We start from the raw sequence: 19,593 nt of genomic DNA on the forward strand, positions 1-19,593 counted from the left end.
GCATCTCAATCCGAAATTGTTGGTACATTTTCAGGGGTTTTGTCCAAGTGTGAAACAGCCCAGTCAGTGATAATCTGAGGCTGCTTCATGCTGGTAGAGAATCAGTTTTCTTACCCTACTGCTTTTATTTTGAAAACTCGCGATCGGGAGTTCTGAACGCGCTAACACCCTCGTCTTGACGCACGAGTCCGGCGCCCGGCTCTGTGCGCTCTGCTCTCCATTCCTCTCCAACTCAACGTCAGTCTGTCAGAGACCGTCTGAGCGCGCGTTCTTACTCACACTCTGTGACACACACGCGGATCCTGACGCACACGCGCGCACACACACTGACTCGCTGTGTGGGACCCGGAGCTGAGGAAAAGAAAGGAGAGGAAGGGAAACATCTCTTAAACTTCTCTTTGAGTCTTTCTGTCGCTTCTTGTCCACCAATGAGAGGATTTTATTTCTCTTCAGTCTGTTTGTGTCGCCGCTGTCCCGGACCGAGGGGATCCAGTTTACGGACCAGACGGGAGTATGTTAAATAATCTGCAGCACTGAGAAATCATTTAAGAAGAAATAGAAGATAGAGAAAGATGGATAAACGGAGTTACTCTCTCGGTTTGGCTGAGGCTTTCCTCTACTTTGGACTTTTGGGATTTACTGCCGGACAATTCTTTCCAGGTAAATCGCTTTGTTTGTTTGTTTGTTTGTTTGTTTGTTTGTTTGTTTAGTTTTGGGATTAATTTCGATTTTTGTGCGTTTTGGTGCTTTTTGCTGATTTCTTCTGGGGCTGAATTTGATGTTACGCCACATCGGTGAGGGAACACCACGTTGGTTTGTGCGTTTTTGGCGACTTAGAGCTACGTGTGATAATTTGCTGGATATTTTGTGATGAAAACAGTCAGATTTGTCTCTTCTTTTTTTTTTACATGGAACGGGATTTATACCGACATGGTCGCGCAGAAACCTTCACATGGTTTTAAGGGTTTTTTTTTATTGCGCATGTTGCACTGTTAATAAAGAAGCAAAAACAAACCATAACTCTAAGATTTGTGCAAACTAATACCTTGAAGAATGGCTCGTTATGTTGATCATAGTTGTAGTTTGATTGATGATGAGCACCGGACTGAGCTCGTCTGTGTTCCGCTGTGCGCACTCACTGGGTGTTTGGTGTGAAGTTTTGGATGCTCCTGGGTGTTTCTGCTCCATGAAACGTCCTGTATGTGTGGTGTCCTTCCTGTTGAGTATTAAAGAGTGACTTGGATGTTGTTTAGATTTGTCTCTTTTTGCTGTGAGCTCGCTGTTTGTTCGGGGGAGAGCGGATCGGTGCTCTGAGTAAACGCAAAGCTGAAAACTATCAATAAAAGCATCCTCTAAATTATTAGTGATTTTATCAGAATAATTGTCGCTTCAGGGATTACGCACATGCATGATTGTGAACCAGTTTTCCGAGACAGCTCCCGCAGGTTATGGTCATATGAATCCCTTACAGCATGTATGTAGCTCTTTATTCAACGCTCATAAAACTGACGTGCAATTCAAATAATGCACGTTAGTCTGGTTCAGAATACAGCATCTACATCTGATGCTGTAAAATCAAGTAAAAAAACATGCACCTGCCGAAGTTAAGGCATCGGGACCCTCTCACAGTCCGCAGCAGCAGCAGCAGCTCTGCTCGGCAGGATGCAGCAGCCTGCGCTGCTCCGGCACTTGTTACGCGCAGCAGAGGTTTTGAGAGTTTACTCCTTCGCTGCGTTTTTAAGCTTGATATCGAATCTGTAATTTTCTATGATGATCATTGATAAGAAGGTGAAGCTTTACAAACAGAGAACACGACACCCCTGACGACTGAACACAGCAGCGTTCTCAGAAAGTTTGCTCCACCACATGCAGCTCTCAGCATCCATGGCCTGATTAAGCAACAATGTTTTCAATAAGATTCAAGATAAACCAAAGATGGAATCGAAGTGCACTTACTCAGATAGTGAAACATGAAATGATTGTTTACTTAATAAGGTTGGGTTACTTTAACTCTGAATGTAATCACCCCCCACAGTCGATATTTAAACCAGGGTTTCTCTGAAGTGTATGAACAGAAATTAATACATATAACACTTTAACACGAGGAGTTGTTTGTGTACTTTTAGTTCTCTCATCAGAAGGACTTCGTTTCGACAAGTTGCTCGTGGTTTCGGGAAAGATAAGTTCGGATGTTTTCGTTTGACTGCAGCAGCAGCAGCAGCCTCTGTGTCCGCTCCTCTCACGGCACCTTCTGCTTGGTATTCATGACCTGTAAGGCTGTAAAAAGAGGCTACTTTGAAGGGAAGACTGGCTCCAAACACACAGCTCTCTCTGCCACTCTCTCTCTCTCTCTCTCTCTTTCTGTCTCTTTGGCTGCTCTGCGCTGCAGCTCCGCGGAGCCTCCATCCCTCTGTCCGTGCGTAATGGTGCGGCTGAGGAAAGCGCTATAGTTGGTCGAAAAAACAAGTATTAATGTTGCTTAATATGTGGGTAGCGTTGTAAATAAAATCAGAAAAGACGTGCTACGCGTTTTATAAGTTGGAGATGATGCTTAGTCTGATATGATGTTTATTTGTATATTGTTTTAAACTGCAAATTTAAAGATTTTTGTCGATTAAATGTACGTTTCTCTTCTGAAATAAAGTCTGCCATAAGATGTGACTGAATTAGGAGTGTGTGTGTGTATGTGTGCGTTTGTGCTCTGCATGCATGCGAGTGAGTGTTTGTGAGAAGCTGAGGGATGTTTCGCTGGTTGTTGTTAGCTCCGGTGCCGTTAGGGGGCGACAGTGGCACACCAGATCCCTCCTCTCTCACACACAGCACAGTGAGTCCTGCACATTTCTTTTTTTATCTGCTGGGTTTTGAGGGCATATACATGTGAAGAAACAGACTCAGCTATAATGATAATAGACAGAGAGCCAGTGATGAAGAAAATGATCTCCCCCTCTGTCCCTCTGCGTGTCTGTCTGTCTCTCTCTCATCCATCCTCACATCAGAGCTCTGAGTGCCTTTTGAAGCAGCTCAGTTGACTGACTCACTTTGAGGGGAAAACTTTCAGCTGATAACCTCAAAGTCTGAAACGAAGGAAGCTGGACCTTGCAAACTTAAAGGATCTGACTTCTACTCTGGATGTAGCATTTTGTGTCCCATCTTACTTGATAATCTTTTATCAGTCGATGTAAATACTTTCCAAACTGTAACCCGGAGGTTTGAATTCTATAAAGAGAAACTTTATTTAAACACTGGCTTGAGGGATAAGAAATCTTCTGACAGTGTGCACAGCAGAAAAAGTTTGAGTGCAGTCCCTGACAGTTTGACTCCACTGAGACTCGTCATTTTAAGGAGTTAGCGATGCTGTGAGCTGTACAGGAACATCCCCCTGGTGGAGTTCAGACACATGTTGTTTTGGTGAATAAAAATGTTTGTGTGTGTGTGTGTGTGTGTGTGTGTGTGTGTGTGTGTGTGTGTGTGTGTGTGTGTGTGTGTGTGTGTGTGTGCAGATCCTCTCCCATTAAGACGAGGTTTCATTCAAAAACCGATCAGATAAGTCAGAATATACCCTTTAAAATGTGTGTTCAGGTGTTACTAAAAGCAGTTTTTTATATTATCTGTCCTCTGGATTCTTGTCTTTGAGTGCATGGGGTCGCTGATTATTGAACATCTCGAAGGCTGTGTGTGGAGGTGAAAATGAAGGCGTTTAGGTGTGTGTGTTATTAGGGAAACCAATTTGCAATTTACCCTCCACTTAATAAGATTTCTTTTAGCGTTTAAAGGACAGAGAGGGGAAGTGATGGAAAGGAAAAGGAAGACAAGAAATGTGCTTCTCCTTGACTCGTTCGCCCGAGTGTCGACATGTTGGAGGGACCTGAGGAAGTCTTTGGCTTTGATCGAATCAACGGCTCTCAGGTCCCCCAATTATAGAGGCCTTTATGGGATTAGTGGAGAGAGAGAGAGAGAGAGAGAGAGGGTGTGTGGGTGTTACTTCATGTGACACAGAGAGAAAAGGTGTCAGACAAACAGAGGAGAGGAGAAGAACAGAAGGTAGAGGTGAAGAGAGGAAAGAGGGTTTTGTTTGAGTGGAGAAAAAAGTAGCAAAGGAAAAAATTAGGTTTGGAGGAGAAGGTGAGGGAAAGGAATCAAATACTTTTAGAGGAGGAGGTGGGGGAAAAAAGGGAGATAAACAGAACAAGGGTAGAGTATAAACGGAAGCATGAGTGAAGTCAACCGAGAGAAAAAAAGACGAAGAGATAGAAGATTAAAAGCGAGGCATGAGAAGGGAGACGGAAAAATGGTAGGAAAGGGAGTAAAGAAGAGGGAGAAGAAGAAGCAGATAGGAGGAGGGAAATGAGAGATACTGTATATGGGGGAAGATTTAATGAAAATATAGGAGAAGAGGGGGAGGGGTGTGTAGAGAAAAGAGAGGATGAAGAGAGGAACAATAACAGGAAAGTGAGATATAAAAGAATGCAGAGGAGAAGAGGATAAAAGGTAGACTAAAGCAAGAAAAAGGAGGAGAGGGGATGTGACAGACTGCAGTAACATACAGAATCTGAGGCACAGAAGGAGAGGGAAAGGAGGAGGATGTGAAGGAAGAAGCTACAGAGAGTAAATAGGAGACATGAGAGAAGCAAAGAGGTAAAAAATGAAGAGGAGGAGGTGAGAGCAGGAAAAAGGGAGAATGGAGGATTGGTGTGATTTGCAGAGATAGATGAGGAAATTGTTTGAAATAAATTGGAGTAAGCGAAAGGAGAGAAGGGTGTATGGTAGGAGAGGATATGATATGATAGGAAGTACAGGAAGGAAACATTGAGATATGTTTTAGCATGGAGAGAGGAAAGAGCAAAGACGGGAAAGGAAAAAAAATGATGATGAGAGGTAGACTAAGACAGAAAGTAGAAAAGAGAAGAGGAAAAGATGAGACTAGTAGAACATCTCGACAGAATGAAGAATGAAAGGGATGTGTAGAGAGATGTAGGAGAAGAGCGAGGCCCGGGGGAGAAAGTAAAAGGAAGTTGAAGCAAGAGGATGAAAAATAACAAAAAGGAGGTGAGAGCAAAGAAAAATCAGGAGTAGAACAAATGGTTTAAAGGAGGAAAAGTGGGAGGAAAGAAGAAGAGAATTGAGAGAACAGAAGTGAAGAGAGCGAAGGAGAAGAAATGAGGAGAGATGAGGATGTAGGGAAGGAAAGGTGTGCAGGGGAAAAAGGTGCAGCAACAAAGGAAAGACTGAAAAATAGGAAGGAGAAAGGAGGAACAAGAAATATGATCATGGTGATGGTAATCTGTACTGCTGGATCTTGTTTTTAGTACGAGAAGTGTTCTGGTTTCTGTTTGTAGTACATTTGTTATCCAAGTATTGACTAATAATGTATCAGCATGCTTTGTGCAGCAAGAACCGTCTGTATGGAGAGCAAAGCACTTGACGCAGTGATGTGAAAGCCAATCAAATTCTATATTTCCTTATTGATCGGACCTCCGTTCAAAAAACACACATTTTCAAAGTTGTTTTCTTCTCTTTGACACTGACCTGACAAAGCTACCCTTTTACTTTTTATTAATCTGCATCAAACCTAAGACCCTTTAATGTGAGTCAGCCCCAAGAAAATCAGAGTGAGGTCTCTGTGTAACTCACTATTTACAGTTAAACTGAGACTCACCAGAAACAGCACTCCGCCAGGGGAGAAGAAATGACAGCATTTATTTAGCAGCCATATCTTCGGGGACATATTTCACTTTTAATCTGAATATGGAGTCACTTTTCAAGTTTGTAATAGGACTGTAAATATTGCAGTGCACATTAAAAGGAAGTCTTGGCTGGAAGTCATTTATCACCAATCGCTAGCTACACAGTGGTTACCAAAAATGTGTCCATCTTTCCAAGAGGCAAAATTGTTGTCAGACAGTAGCTGATGGGGCCCAAGTTTGTTGAGACAGTAAAAGGAAAACAGGAAAGAGCACACATAACCTTGATGAGGAAGAAATAGGAAGGGTAAAGGAAGAGCGGAGAAGGCAGAGCTATTCTTATCATTTGTTGCCCTGTTTGTCACCATTTTCCAGATGAGAGGAGGTCAAGGATGAGGAGGAAAAGGAGGAGGACATGGATGGTAAAATCCAGGGGAGATGCAGAGGACAAGTGGTTGGAGGAAATGAAAAAGAGGGAGGATGACAGGAGGTCAAGAAAAGGAGAAAAACATGACACTAAGTTGATTATGTCTCCCTGTCATCGACTGTCTGAGTGCCTGTAATTGTTTCCTCTGCATGTGTGTATCTGTGTGTGTGTGTGTGTGTGTGTGTGAGCTGTATGACAGGATGTCTGTCACCTCACGCCCCGCTCTGTTTAGTATGCTGTCCATCCTCCCTGTGTGTGTGTGTGTGTCTGCTTAATCCACGGCACTTATTCTATTGGCCTGACTAACTGACAGCCTAATAGAGGGGCATGCTGAGTGCTGGGGCGTCGCATGTGTCTGTGTGTGTGTGTGTGTGTGTGTGTGTGAGAGAGAGGGGGTCTGTGAGTGAGTAGGACATTGAGTGAATGTAAAGAGGGTTAGCAAGGCTGAAAGAGAGACCAAAAAAAGGGGGGGGGGGGGGGGTTGGATTGTGGGACAAAGTGATAGTAGCTACTTTCTGCAGTCAATGATTTGCACTTATTAAAGGAGAAAAATGTTTGTGCACGAGTGTGCGTTGTACATTACTGTTACGGGTTTACAACAGACGCTCTTAAGAAAACTGATCTCATAACTTGGATGCAATTAGTGGCACTAAGGTAAAAAGCCAGGTCATGCTTGCATTAGCTGTGGTTTCCTTTAAAAATGGTATTGAAATGCGGTGTGTTATTAAGCCTCACACGGGGCACCACAACACACTCTTGTTGTTTTTTAGCATTGTGTGGGTTTAGCTTGGGGCCATGGATGATTTTTTCCTACACCCACACCAAGTAGTTTTGGTATCTGCACATAAACAAATGAACACACCTAAATTGGAAGAATAGTTTACCAATGTGGTGCCATCCTTTTTGAAGTAGGTGCAGCTCGAGATGTAGGCTGGGATTCAAAGTTTAATGTTCAAATTAAGGGACTAACTAAGAATATCAAAGTGTGCAGGTTAACATGCAGCTGGCATCCCCGGTTGGATAAATCTTAAATCCCTCTTGGTTCTGAAACGAAAAAAAATCAAACTTTGATTGAAATGAAAACATGATCGAGTTGATTAGGATGTCAGAGGTGTAAAACATACACAGAGCTGAGCATTAAAAACTTCCTATCCTCTAATGAAAATGCCACTGATTATTGCAAGAGGTCTTAACGAAGCCTAACAAGGTTTCAGAGTAATTAATCCATATTTAATAGATGTTCAGGAAGAGAGAGTGAGAGGCTGCTCAGTCGACTGAGTAAAACAAGCAGGGGGGGGGGGGAGAAGGGAAGAGAGGATGGATGGCAAAAAATAAAGTAGGAAATGAGACAAATATGAGTGGGAAGATGGAAGAAGGTAAACAGAGTTATAGCTGGAAGAGAAGATATTAGATGATATGTGAGCATCACTCACTTTATTCTCGTGGTGGATAAATTTAATTTATGTCAGACTGTGTGGGAAGTCGAACCCACATGATGGATTCAGAGCCGCTAACAGAGCTGCTCAGCTGCTTTATGAAAAACATTTTCTATTCAAATCTAAATGAACAAATCAAACTCTACAGTCAGAGGATAAATGGAGCATTGTGAGAGATTTGTTTTGGTACAAATATTTATATTTCCCAAGTGATGAACCCCTGACTTTGTCTCTATCTCCTCTTTACTGTTGGTGTTTTCATCTTTCACTGCATGACTTCAGAATTTAGCACATTACGATTCTGCAGTTTGAGTAACAGAGACCGCGGTATAAGATGAAAGCAGCTGGGCTGATGTTTCTTCAAGGGTGTTAGGCAAGATTTGGGCAGTGAGCTGAGCTGTCCCAAAATTAGCTCAATGGCTGACTAAAAACCTTCATTTGGTTAAATCTCAATTATGTTCTTCTTCTTTCTTATTGTTTGAAGTCATGTCACCACTGTTTTTCTACCTATTATTATTTTAATAGAACTTATGAATGAAATGGACACATTTGCATATTTCAGGTAAAACATGAGACCAAAATTAGACTGAATTAGTCCACCAACATTTTATTCCATTTATGTAATCAATCATCCCTCCTTCTGTCAGTCAAACATTGCTATTGAGAAGTGTGTGTGTGTGTGTGTGTGTGTGTGTGTGTGTGTGTGTGTGTGTGTGTGTGTGTGTGTGTGTGTGTGTGTGTGTGTGTGTGTGTGTGTGTGTGTGTGTGTGTGTGTGTGTGTGTGTGTGTGTGTGTGTGTGTGTTCACGTTGAATCCTGATTACCAGATAATTGCCTTGTCATATCTGGCTTCAGGAAACCCCTCCTGGTTAAATGATTCAGACAGACAGACAGGCGTTAGACAGACATACGAACGGCCAGACAGACGGAAAAAACATTTTCCTCGCCTGGGAGCACGACGGCATCTGCCTCACCTGTCACTCACAGAGAGAAGGGGGAGAGAGAGAAATAGATAAGTGGGGGAGATCTGGAGGAGGGGGTGGAGGGAGAGGTGAAGCGATGAGTAAGAGGAGGAGGAGAGAAAATAGGAGAGTGAGAGCGATCAGAGGACAAAGGGCAGATGTGACAAATGATGGGATTGGGAATTAAGAAGTGGGCGAAGGTGAGGAGAAGAAATAAAGATTGTTTTATTGTAGTGGAGGAGGTGCATTCAGTTGTAGGCTTCTGTAAAATAACTTTTAGAACATTTTTAGGTGTCAAATTTGCAACAGAGAAAACTCAACATGAATGAAACCAGGAGGGAAAAAGTAGTAAAACATTAAAATATCAGTTTGAATTTTTGCAACAGTGTGGATATATAGCTCGCTGTTGTTTCCGTCTCTCCCTTTGTCTGTTCCTCTTCTCCATCTGCTGCTCAGCTTTCATCTAAAAATATGCACACAGCCTTTTGCTCTTTAACTCTCCATTAAGTCAAAGTTGATGTGAGCGTATTTATAGGATGTTTAGTAACAAACAGGCAGAGCTCTGTGGAGAACAAAGGACAGACACTCTGATTAAATATAGACCGCCACTCCGTCTGTACACACGTCTGCCTTGGTGTTTGTGTGTCGACTAATGCTTTTATTCAAACTTGAATACGAGTCAAAGCTGGATCTTTCTCACACAGGTTTTCTGTTTAATGTTCTGTGATTATTCTGGTTTTGGAGAAGTATGTCTGCTGGATAACAAGAGGAAATGAAACCTTGTCGATTCATAAATAATGAGAGAGTAAAACTTACAATTTGCCCTCTGAGAAAGAAGTTAATGCTTGTACTGAGAATGAGTCCTCTATTTTGACACTCTTTTATTCTCTTCAAGATAATCACAAACGTAATGTTTTATATCCTTTGATGAAGTGTACAAAGAGTCTGATGAATTAGTGTTTTAAAGACTTTAAATCCCTTTTTTCAGTCTGACTCTCAGACCTCAGAGAGCGAGCAGACTGTGCTGTCTATGATCAGCAGCAGCAGCATATAATTGTGCAGCAGATGCTGGATGAGACTTTGTTGATGGCCACCGCTGTGTTATGAATCATGACTAATTATGAATATACTTTAAGTCCTCCTCTGTTGTACGCGACGAGATAATGGTCCATTAAAACTCTCTCAACATGCGCAGACCTTAATGAAACAGGTGCACGACCCATTTCAGCTCCAGAAGTGGAGTTTAAAACTTGTCTCATCGTTTTAAGGACCCGGCTCCAGTCACGATTTACTGCAAAATACCGCCAGTGGACTCGTGCTTCCAAATGTAGAGCTTGATTCTCAGCTCACATAATGTCCCGCTCACTGTATGCACTGGTTTCTGAGTTTTTGAATCAGATCGTTAAACACTTTGTTGACAGTGATTAGTCCATCGATGTTAACGATACAGCTGTGAGGTGATGTATTGCATTGTTTTGAATCTATTTTGAGAAAGGCTTTCAGCTCATAAAGGAAACACCGCCATAAACGTGATATCTGGTGTTAACAGTTTGACCTTTTTTGCAATCAGGACAGTTGAATATGTGGTTTGTATTGTAGCAGTCACTGTAACATCATACATCACGGCTCTACCAGCTAAATGATAAATGTACTTGAGATTGTAAACGTTTTCTAAAATCTTCTGACTAGGCTGAGGCGATGAAAAATGTCACATCATTACGCCTTTGGGACATTCAGATGAAGGCGAAACGTCACAGGGGCGTGAATATCGCGGCTTGAAACGGCAGTCTGATCAAGGCTGTAGTTTAGGGAGCATGAAAGTCCTCTTTGGATGGTGATTGGTGGAGATGGATGGATCAAACCAAAATATAACTTCTGTCCAGGAAACCGGGGTTCGATTCTTGAGTGTAACCAAAGTTATTGCTGAAGATTTTAAGAAGCAGATTTCTTTGGAGGTCTCATATGTCAGCCTTGTTAAATATGATGTGTTTGTTACATAACGGTGCATGTGGACAAGTTCTTAATAACCTAACCTACTAGTGTCAGTGCATAAACAACAAAACTGCACAATTTGAATCAACGTTTAGTCCTTGTAAATTTAAGTTTCACGTCTATAAGTCGTAATGTAAAATGAAATTCAGAAAGCTTTATTTTGAAAGTCCAAACACAAAAAAAGTCAGTCCACTGATCAAGCTGTAGTAACACTATGTTGCCTTTTGTGCATAATTTCAGCTGCAACTTGTCTACCACAATGCCAATCAATGTATAAAAGTATAAAAGTTTATTTCATAACTTTTAGTTCATTGCTGAAACTGCGGCTGTCTCCGAGCTGCAGCCTTTTCTATCAGCCTGTCAGTCTGCAGCCCAGAATAGCATGACTGACAAAGAGCACAAGAACCCCGAGAAACACAATAGAGGCAGCAGCATCAGCAGCAGCCAGCCGAGTGTGACGACCCCGTCTGTGTTTCTCCCTGCAGATATGAACTTTACCATGAGAGCAGACCCTTTCTCTTCCTAAAGATTAAAGAGGGGCGAGATAACAGGTTGAGATGCGATTAGAAAGAGGGAATGATGGATAGACGGAGAAGAGGAGAGAGAGAGAGAGATGAGCTGAAAGAGAGGTGGTGACAGCTGAAGATGTAAAATAAAGGAGATGAAGGGGGATGAAGAGAGGAGGAGACAGCAATGAGGGACCGAAAGAACGGCACAGAGATGAAGAGCGAGAGGAGGAGACGGGAGAGAGACATAGAACGATGTTCTCAGGTAAATAGAGGGATGAAGTCTTCAAAAACAGGGATGGAAAGATCATAAGAGTCGGGGACATTAAGAAATAGAAAAGAAAAACTGTATTTAGGTGTAACTGAATAATTACTTTCCATGCGAGAGATGAAGATGAGCTACTGCTGTCAACATCAAGAGGAACTCTATGACTGTCTTGTGCGCCTCGATCCTATGGCGCCATTCGCAGCCACTCATGCTCCTGTTTCCATTGCATGCACAGCGGTCGGTCTCCAGAGCGTTCCAGCAGCACCACTACGGTACTGTGTTTCAAAAACGCTGTGGGTCTACTTTCAACGGAGCACGCTGCAAGCACATGTCAAGCTGGACAGAATAGAGCAAGCCGGACAGGAAGTCAGACAAGGAAACGCACAGAGCATCTGGTCAATTTCAAAATAAAACCCAATATACAGACTCCTGATCGTATTTTTCATCAATTTATCAACATTGCGCCAAAAGAGGCTCCAAATGAGCAACAAATCAACCTCAGAAAGACAAAGTAAGAAGTTGTTTGCACATGTTTCTCTTGATTCTTTTATAATTTAATCTGATTCATGAAACTGGAATTTGATTGTAGATGAAGATTGACAGCCCTAGCAGCTTGTGTGTGCTGTAGAGTAGAGTCCCAAAAATGCTGTTTGAGTCCTGATAATGGAGCGTCCTCTTCCACAGGGACAAAATGAAGAGCTAGTATCTGTTTAATCAAATACAAGAAGTGTTGTCCCACATTGTCAAATGTTTTTACATCTCAATACCAATATGTTTGTGTCTTTATTGTTAAACTGCAGGGCCTAAAAAGTCACCTGTTGTTCCATGCATAGATCATATTCCGTCTGTCGGATGTCCGCTCACATGTCTCTGAAGGAGAAACCACAGAAGATGATAAAAGAGAAAAGAGGATGCATAAAAGCACTCGTAGAGAAAAGACTGTCACAGAGAGGGAATGTAATAAGGCAGCGGTGTCGGGTATTAAGGAGTATTAGTCCACGTGTAAAACAGAGATGGTAATGAACTCTCCTACTGCTCAATAGACCAGCAGCTCTGACACTGAGTCCCTGTGTGTGTGTGTGTGTGTGTGTGTGTGTGTGTGTGTGTGTGTGTGTGTGTGTGTGTGTGTCTGTGCGTCTGTGTGTGTGTGCGTGTGTGTGGCAGGAGGGTACGATAGCTCGGGGAAGGTAACGAGGCTCTTGTCTTATCCCTCTTGAGGTCCTATTAACCTTTGCTCAACATTCACACACACAGACACAAACACACACACACACTTTTGTGACTGTCCTGCTCAGCGAACACACACTCTATTTAGTTTCTTCCCTCTTAACACACACACACACACACACGCACACACACACATTGTGTCTTCCTCAGCGAGCAGATTTAAGAGCTGGTTAATTGTTTGGCTGAGGCTAATTTTCTGTTGAAAGTTAATGCCACCGTCACACTCTGCTCCCAGTGGAGAGGGTCAGAGTTAGGCTGTGTGTGTGTCTGTGTGTGTCTGTGTGTGTGCGTGTGTGTCTGTGTGTCTGTGTGTGTCTGTGTGTGTGTGTGTGTGTGCACATGTGGATGAAGGATTTTTTCAAAGCTCCGTCCCCTATCAGTCTGCACCCACTTTCAAATCTTACCCGACTTTAAAAATGCGGGCAGTTTTTTTTTTATTATTATTATTATTATTATTATTATTATTATATTTTTAAGATTTATTTTTGTGCCTTTATTGGAGAGATAGGACAGTGAATAGAGTTGGAAATCAGGGAGAGAGAGAGAGAGAGAGAGAGAGAGGGGAATGGCATGCAGGAAAGGAGCGACGGGCTGGATTTGAACCTGGGCCGCCCGCTTGGAGGACCGCAGCCTCCATGCATGGGGCGCGCACACTAACCACTGTTCCACCAGCGCCCAAGACACGTGACAGTTTTAACCGGTTTCTGACATCATAATCCTCCAAACACACTACACTCTTCAGCTGCAGACCACGGGACCACACACCTGCCATTTTGTCGTAAAGATCTCACAGTGGCGCTCCCACATACACGAGATCTCACAGAAACTCTCCGGATCGAACGTGACTTCAGAAGTAAAACAAACATGGTGGACGATTAAGGTCCTCACCTGGCTGTCCTGGTTTGCGTTGTGTTGTGAAGCTTCCTCTTTAGTATTCCACATGGCTCAGGGCATTGTTGTGTTTATTTTGCTGCTCTGTCTGTGAGCTGTAAAAGAACGCAACATCTGGTTGGTGACACTTCCTGCTCTGATCGCTTTCATTACCTATTGCGGGTATTACATCGGAGGCCGTCTGATCTTGTATCATTGGGGCATCAGTATCCAGCTCCGACTCGATCGGGAGCAGTGAAATAATCATTTTGACACCATGCACTTGAGGACAAATTATCGTTTGCAACAAAAGCCCCCCCCCCCCCCCCCCCACATGACGTTTTCATGTGCGGGGGTCACAAAAGCTGCAGAAGGAAACAAAAGGATAAAAACAGACATTGTGTTCAGTAGCAGGTTTCTTGTTAGCTGTATGTTTGTAGAAGATCTGTCCACAGACTCAGGATGCAGAGCTTCAGGTCAGCTGATAAGAAAGCTGTGTGTATGTATGTGTGTGTACACACAGGCGGCAGAGGGTCAGCATGAGAGAAGAGACAGAAGAGGAAGGCGGTGAAACCTCTCTCTGTGGCCTCGTTCTTAGTGACTATCTTTAGACAAATCTCAGGACTTCCACTCTGCTCCCAGTGTTTCAGTCGAGCCGCTTTGATGTGGCTCCTGCAACTTTTCCCTCCTCGCCTCTTCAGACGCCGCTCCCTACAGGGCTTCTCTTCTGTTTCACTTTCTCTTAGATACTCCTCCTGCACAGACGAGAAGAAAACTCTTTTAGCAGTCATGAACAGGAGGCAGGGCATTCAGCTCTTATGTAAAGCTAACTTTGCAGGAACTCTTGAGGATGTTGAGGACGTCATGTCAGATGTCCAGAGATAAAAAAAAAAAAAAAATGAAGCCGCTGCAAAAAAAAAACTGTAGTTCCTGGAGTGTCCACTTGAGGCTACCACCAAAAGGCAAAGGTGTTGTGTCTGACAGAACATTGGGGGCGTGGTTAATTTGACTGACAGGTGTTGCGTGTTCTTCCTGTTTGTCAGGAGGCTCCGCCTTTTTGTCTGTTACTAGATTGATCCAAAGACAGTTTGAGACAGCATTTATGTGGCGACTGTCATCATTAGTCTTCATCACACCTTCTTCAGAAACCAAAGGGTGACATCACTGAGACTACATCCATGTTTTATACAGTCTGTGCTAGACTAAACAAGCAAACAAGCAAAGGGAACATTAGCAAGAGATTTTTTTGCCGCGTCTGCTGGCGGCATGTGTCTGCTTTTTTTTTTTTAATGAAACAGATTTATGCACAGTGGGGAGAAATGTTCTCATGCTTGAAACAACTACTGCTCTTCATTAATGATATGAACATTGACTAAAGGTGTGTTCAAGCCTAAATTATGCATATTTCTCAACAAACAAAGTCGATGCACAAAGGCAAATTTGCACCCAAAGTCGTCAACATACTTCCTCAATTCTGTTCCTTTGCACAAGTTGATTTAATAACCTGTACTGCTTCTTCTTCTGCAGTTTGTTGATGTTTTCTTGATCGGTAGATTGACACATTTTTATATAAATAATAACACAAATAACATAAACATTCAGCACTTCTGATCTGCCCGTGTTTATTTCTTTTAGTGCAGGATTGCTTGTAGGTGCAAAACAAGAAAATCACACAAGAAAAAATATGGTCGCAGACATCTGGAGCTCTTAGCAAGAGTGGAAAAATTAACGCACACCCACAAAGACACACAAACACACACAGGTGAGCGACGTTCCACAGCCGGTAAACAAATTACAGACAGCTATGTGTGAAAATTCATTACCACATGTACACACACACGCACACACTGGCACCACAGAGCGAGTTATAATTACTCTCTCTCCCCCTCCCTCCCTCCCTCCCTCTCTCTCTCTCTGAGTCTCTCGCTCATCTAAATGCTAATGCAGTATCTAACCTTTATGCAGCGGAGCTAAGCTAACAATTGGCTTTGACTGTTGGGTCCTCTTTAGCGCCGAACTATACGGCAATTAACAGACGGACAAGAGAGAGAGAGAGAGAGAGAGAGAGAGAGAGCGAGCGAGCGAGAGGGAGGATCATGACTCTTCATTGTGCGAATGATGACAACGTCTTTGGAAAATATCAAGTTTTAACACAGATGGAGAAAGTTCGGTCTGTGAATGTTCAGTTAGAGTTCAGACAATTATAATGAAGTTTTGAGGGGCGCCGCATTCACGCCATCCAACCTTAAAACAAACCTGATAATTGCAGTCAGTCAAGTCTATTAAGACTCCGTGCACCAGCCGCCACAAAAAAGAAAATAAAAATCAACACACAACAAAAACTTGAGTTAAGTCCAGGTATGGTTCTCCCTAGAGGTTAGATTCTCTGCCTGAGCTTGGCCCTTGGCCTGAAGGCGAGTTGGGCCAGGATCCCACACAGCTAGCAGCTCCCACCTGTCACTCAAAGAAGCCACGCCCCTAATTCTAAATCACTTTAAGCCTTTACATAATGCAAAACTTTTGGCTAAAGTTGGACATTTAAAACACGGGGCTCTATGGGGACTGACTCGCTTTTGCAGCCAAGCCTCAAGTGGACACTCGAGGAACTGCGGCACTCATGCCATGAACTGTAAAAGAAACTTTATCCAGTTTTCCTCTGGATAAATTCAGGGAGCCGTGCAGAAAAGAAATGGTCAAAACTTAAAGTGTCACTGCTCAACACCAGGTCCATAAAGAAAAAGTTCCCTGAGTTTGGTTCAGGCAACCTTTAGACCTGACCTCCACCCCATCATGCACCTCCGGGAGCAGGGATGTCAAATATTTCTTAATTAGAGTGTGTTTTATGGGTCTGTGTGTGTGTGTGTGTGTGTGTGTGTGTGTGTGTGTGTGTGTGTGTGTGTGTGTAGTTGTGTTGTGTGTGTTTTGGTATTCAAGGTCTGACCAGCGAGTATCAGTATTCTGTAACTGTATTCATTCACTGTTTTTCCTCGACCAACCAGACCCCAATTACTGCTGCCAATCACACACTTTCTCACTCATGCACACACACACACACACACACACACACACACACACACAGACGCACACACACGGGCAGTCCCGCTGTGTGAAACTCTGGATAAAAGTCACACACACACACACAAGCACTCCCTCATTCTCTTAGTTTCACCACGTTATTAATTTAAGAATAATAATTAAGAGCATCGTCTGCATGACCTCCGTGTGCATAGATGTGTGTGTGAGTGGATTAATCGAAATCAAGGATGAGTCTCAAGTCTTTAATGAAAACCATCGGGCATTCAATGCAAATCGCCACACCTCATTAGGTGCACACACACACAAAGACACACACAATATTAAAGCATTATGTCAGAATAAGAGTGGAGAACATTGTTAGCGACCTTGCAGACCTTCACACTGCCCGGAGGCCCTGAACTACACACACACACACACATGCGCACACACACACACACACACACACACACACACACACACACACACACACCTGTAGGCTTGTGTCAGCTTTATTCATCAGCCCTCACAATGATGTTGTTTACATTTTCTCACAGGGCAAAACTCAGAAACACACAACCATAAACACACACACACACACACACACACACACACACACACACACACACACACACACACACACACTGCACAAAACGCTGGCATGCCTACAAATAATGTCCATCCAGTTTCGCCCAGTTTGTAAAATAATCCTGAAACTATTTAGACATATTTTTGTTCACAGTTGAACATTAAAAAGTTGTAGTCTTAGAGTGATCATGCATGAAGAGACAGAAAGTCTTGGATAGTGCTGTACTACTCAAAATTGGTCTTGGTCTTGAGATATTTATGGTCTTGGTCTTTTCTCTTTCTTGTTCTTGGTCTTGGTCTTGACTCGGTCTTAATACCTAAATGTCTTTGTCTTGTCTTGGTGCGCAACAGAAGAAAGAAAGAGAACATTTCTGCACAATCCCTTCTTGTTTCTAATATTGATGGAACAATTTCTCACTTCCCTGCCTCTCTCTCTATCTCTCTCTCTATCTCTCTCTCTATCTCCCTCTCTCCCTCTCTCTCTCTCTCTCTCTCTCTCTCTCTTTGTCTTCCTCTCTCTCTCTCTCTCTCTCTCCCTCTCTCTCTCTCTCTTTGTCTTCCTCTCTCTCTCTCTCTCTCCCCCTCTCCATCTCTCTCTCTCTCTCTCTATCCCCGTCGTTCTTCACCTGATAACAATCACAATCCAAAATTCTATTAACTCTTTTCACCTCCTCGGCTCGTTAGTCGGCACGCCTCGTCAGTGGAACAATGGTGGAAACACAACCCTGGGATTGGTCCTGCAGTAATTGTAGGTCTCATTTGCATGTTATTAAAATGCTGTATGCACGTTTGACCCCCTGCTTTCTGATTGCATTAAGGCTTAACTGTGTTTAAGCAAGGTTGTTTTTTTTGTGTCGTTATTCCCGCACTAAGAGAGGTGAGCAGGTTGAACAACTGACGATGGTATAATAATGACACACGGATGGAAAGGGTTATTTTCATGGAACACAGAGGAGGGACATTTAAAGACAAACTGACAGAGCTGGACTCTATTTTGTTTATACACACAGCACTACTTTAATGAGGAAGTGAAAAATCCTGCAGTCCAGTAGAGGCTGGCTGCAGAAGCACAGGAAGTCACATACACACCCATTCTAAAAAGCCTGTTTTTACAGCAGAGATTAACATGTTTACAGCCTGGTTAAAAAAAACAAATAGGTCTGATCAGCTCATGTCTCGATCGTCACACACTGTACGGGGGGGGGGGGGGGGGGGGGGGTGAATGTTTTGATGACTCATCAGTTTTGATTTGATGAAGGATAAGAGTTATTCACAATAAGGCGTGTAGCTGACCTGATTGACAGGCGGGCGCGGTGTAACGGTTTGTCAGGAGGCTTTAAAACACGCTATGGGCAGTGACAGCAAGAATGAGATCAGCGATTACAAGCGGCCAAAATGAGTTTCCTCTGAAGGGTGTCTGGACTCAGAGTTAGGGAGAGGAGCTCAGGCATTCCAGTGGGAGTTCGAAGTAGAGCCGCAACTCCACAGCAAAGGAGCCAATTTAGGTGGTTTGGGCATGCCTCCTGGACGCCTCCCTTTGGAGGTTTTCCGGGCACACCGGAGGAGAGCAAGAGCTCGCTTGAGGGATAATTGATCCCAAATCTAAACCCACATGTTCTGCAAAAAGAAGGGTCCTTTAAACTCCTTCTGGCCCTCAGAGTAACAGCACTACTATAGGGACTATAGGGACACACACACATGTACACACACACACACACACACACACACAGATCCTCAAACAGTGTGTAATAAGCTATTGTCGATAGCACCTTGCAGCTACAAACATTTACAATTAGAGCGCTCGTTCTGCGTTTGTGTTTGAGAGAGCGCTGGTTAAAGGTTAATTCCTGTTAATACTGACTGATACACCAGAGCTGACTTATCGATCGCCCCTCTCTCTCTGCCTCTAACTCCCAACCTTCTGTTTCCTTTTCTGTTTAGTCCTACCCTCATCCTCCTCCTCCTCCAACACCTGTCTACAGACTCCCAACACTCCCCCCATCAGCCGTCGCTCGCTCTCTCCCGCAGGACTACTCCCTCTCTCTCTCTCTCTCTCACTCAGTTTCCATCAGATCTTCTCCAAGCAGAAGAGGAAAAGACACCAAAGTAGAGAGAACAGGGAGGGAAATGTAGATAGAAATGAGGCAAACACAACGATCAAGAGAAATATCAACTTGATTTGGAGATTGAGAAGAGCTCGTTACAGTAACAAAAAAGTCTGCATTCTGATATTCATAAGAGAGCAAATAAGGAAATGAAACCAACAAACTTTAAACTGTGCTTTCTGTTTCCATGTCGATGTTTGCATGCCCCTGCAAACCAACACACACACACACATAAACACAGGCATGATCTGAATCAGCATAACTTGGTAACACCCATCAGTGCTCTGACATGCTTATAGGTAGTTAAAAAAAACCTGGCTGATTGCACAGGTGTGTGTGTGTGTGTGTGTACAAACTGCCTTCATATTCAGCATGCAGGTGAAACTGCCTTCTATAAGAGCAGGCTGCACTTTAGTGTGTTTGCACCTGGAAGTGTGTCGATGAAAGGCCACTGGGTGTGTGTGTGAGTGTTTGGTCAAGCTTGTCGAGCAAATTGTTCTTATGCTACAAAAAAATAAAA

General features: G+C 43.3%; 1 protein-coding gene across 7 annotated transcripts in view; it reads left to right on the forward strand.

The window, feature by feature from the left end:
- The first annotated feature begins 252 nt into the window (after positions 1-252).
- Positions 253-19,593, forward strand: part of ptprt (protein tyrosine phosphatase receptor type T) — a 292,314-nt gene continuing 272,973 nt past the window's right edge. For all 7 annotated transcript variants that reach the window (XM_061041736.1, XM_061041737.1, XM_061041738.1 and 4 more), the window contains exon 1: positions 253-660. In XM_061041736.1, the coding sequence (XP_060897719.1) occupies positions 573-660 (88 nt within the window). In that variant the 5' untranslated portion in view covers positions 253-572. The remainder of the gene's footprint in view (positions 661-19,593) is intronic.

The sequence above is a fragment of the Labrus mixtus genome, chromosome 7, assembly GCF_963584025.1.
Source record: "Labrus mixtus chromosome 7, fLabMix1.1, whole genome shotgun sequence".
In the NCBI taxonomy this organism is placed as follows: Eukaryota; Metazoa; Chordata; class Actinopteri; order Labriformes; family Labridae; genus Labrus; species Labrus mixtus.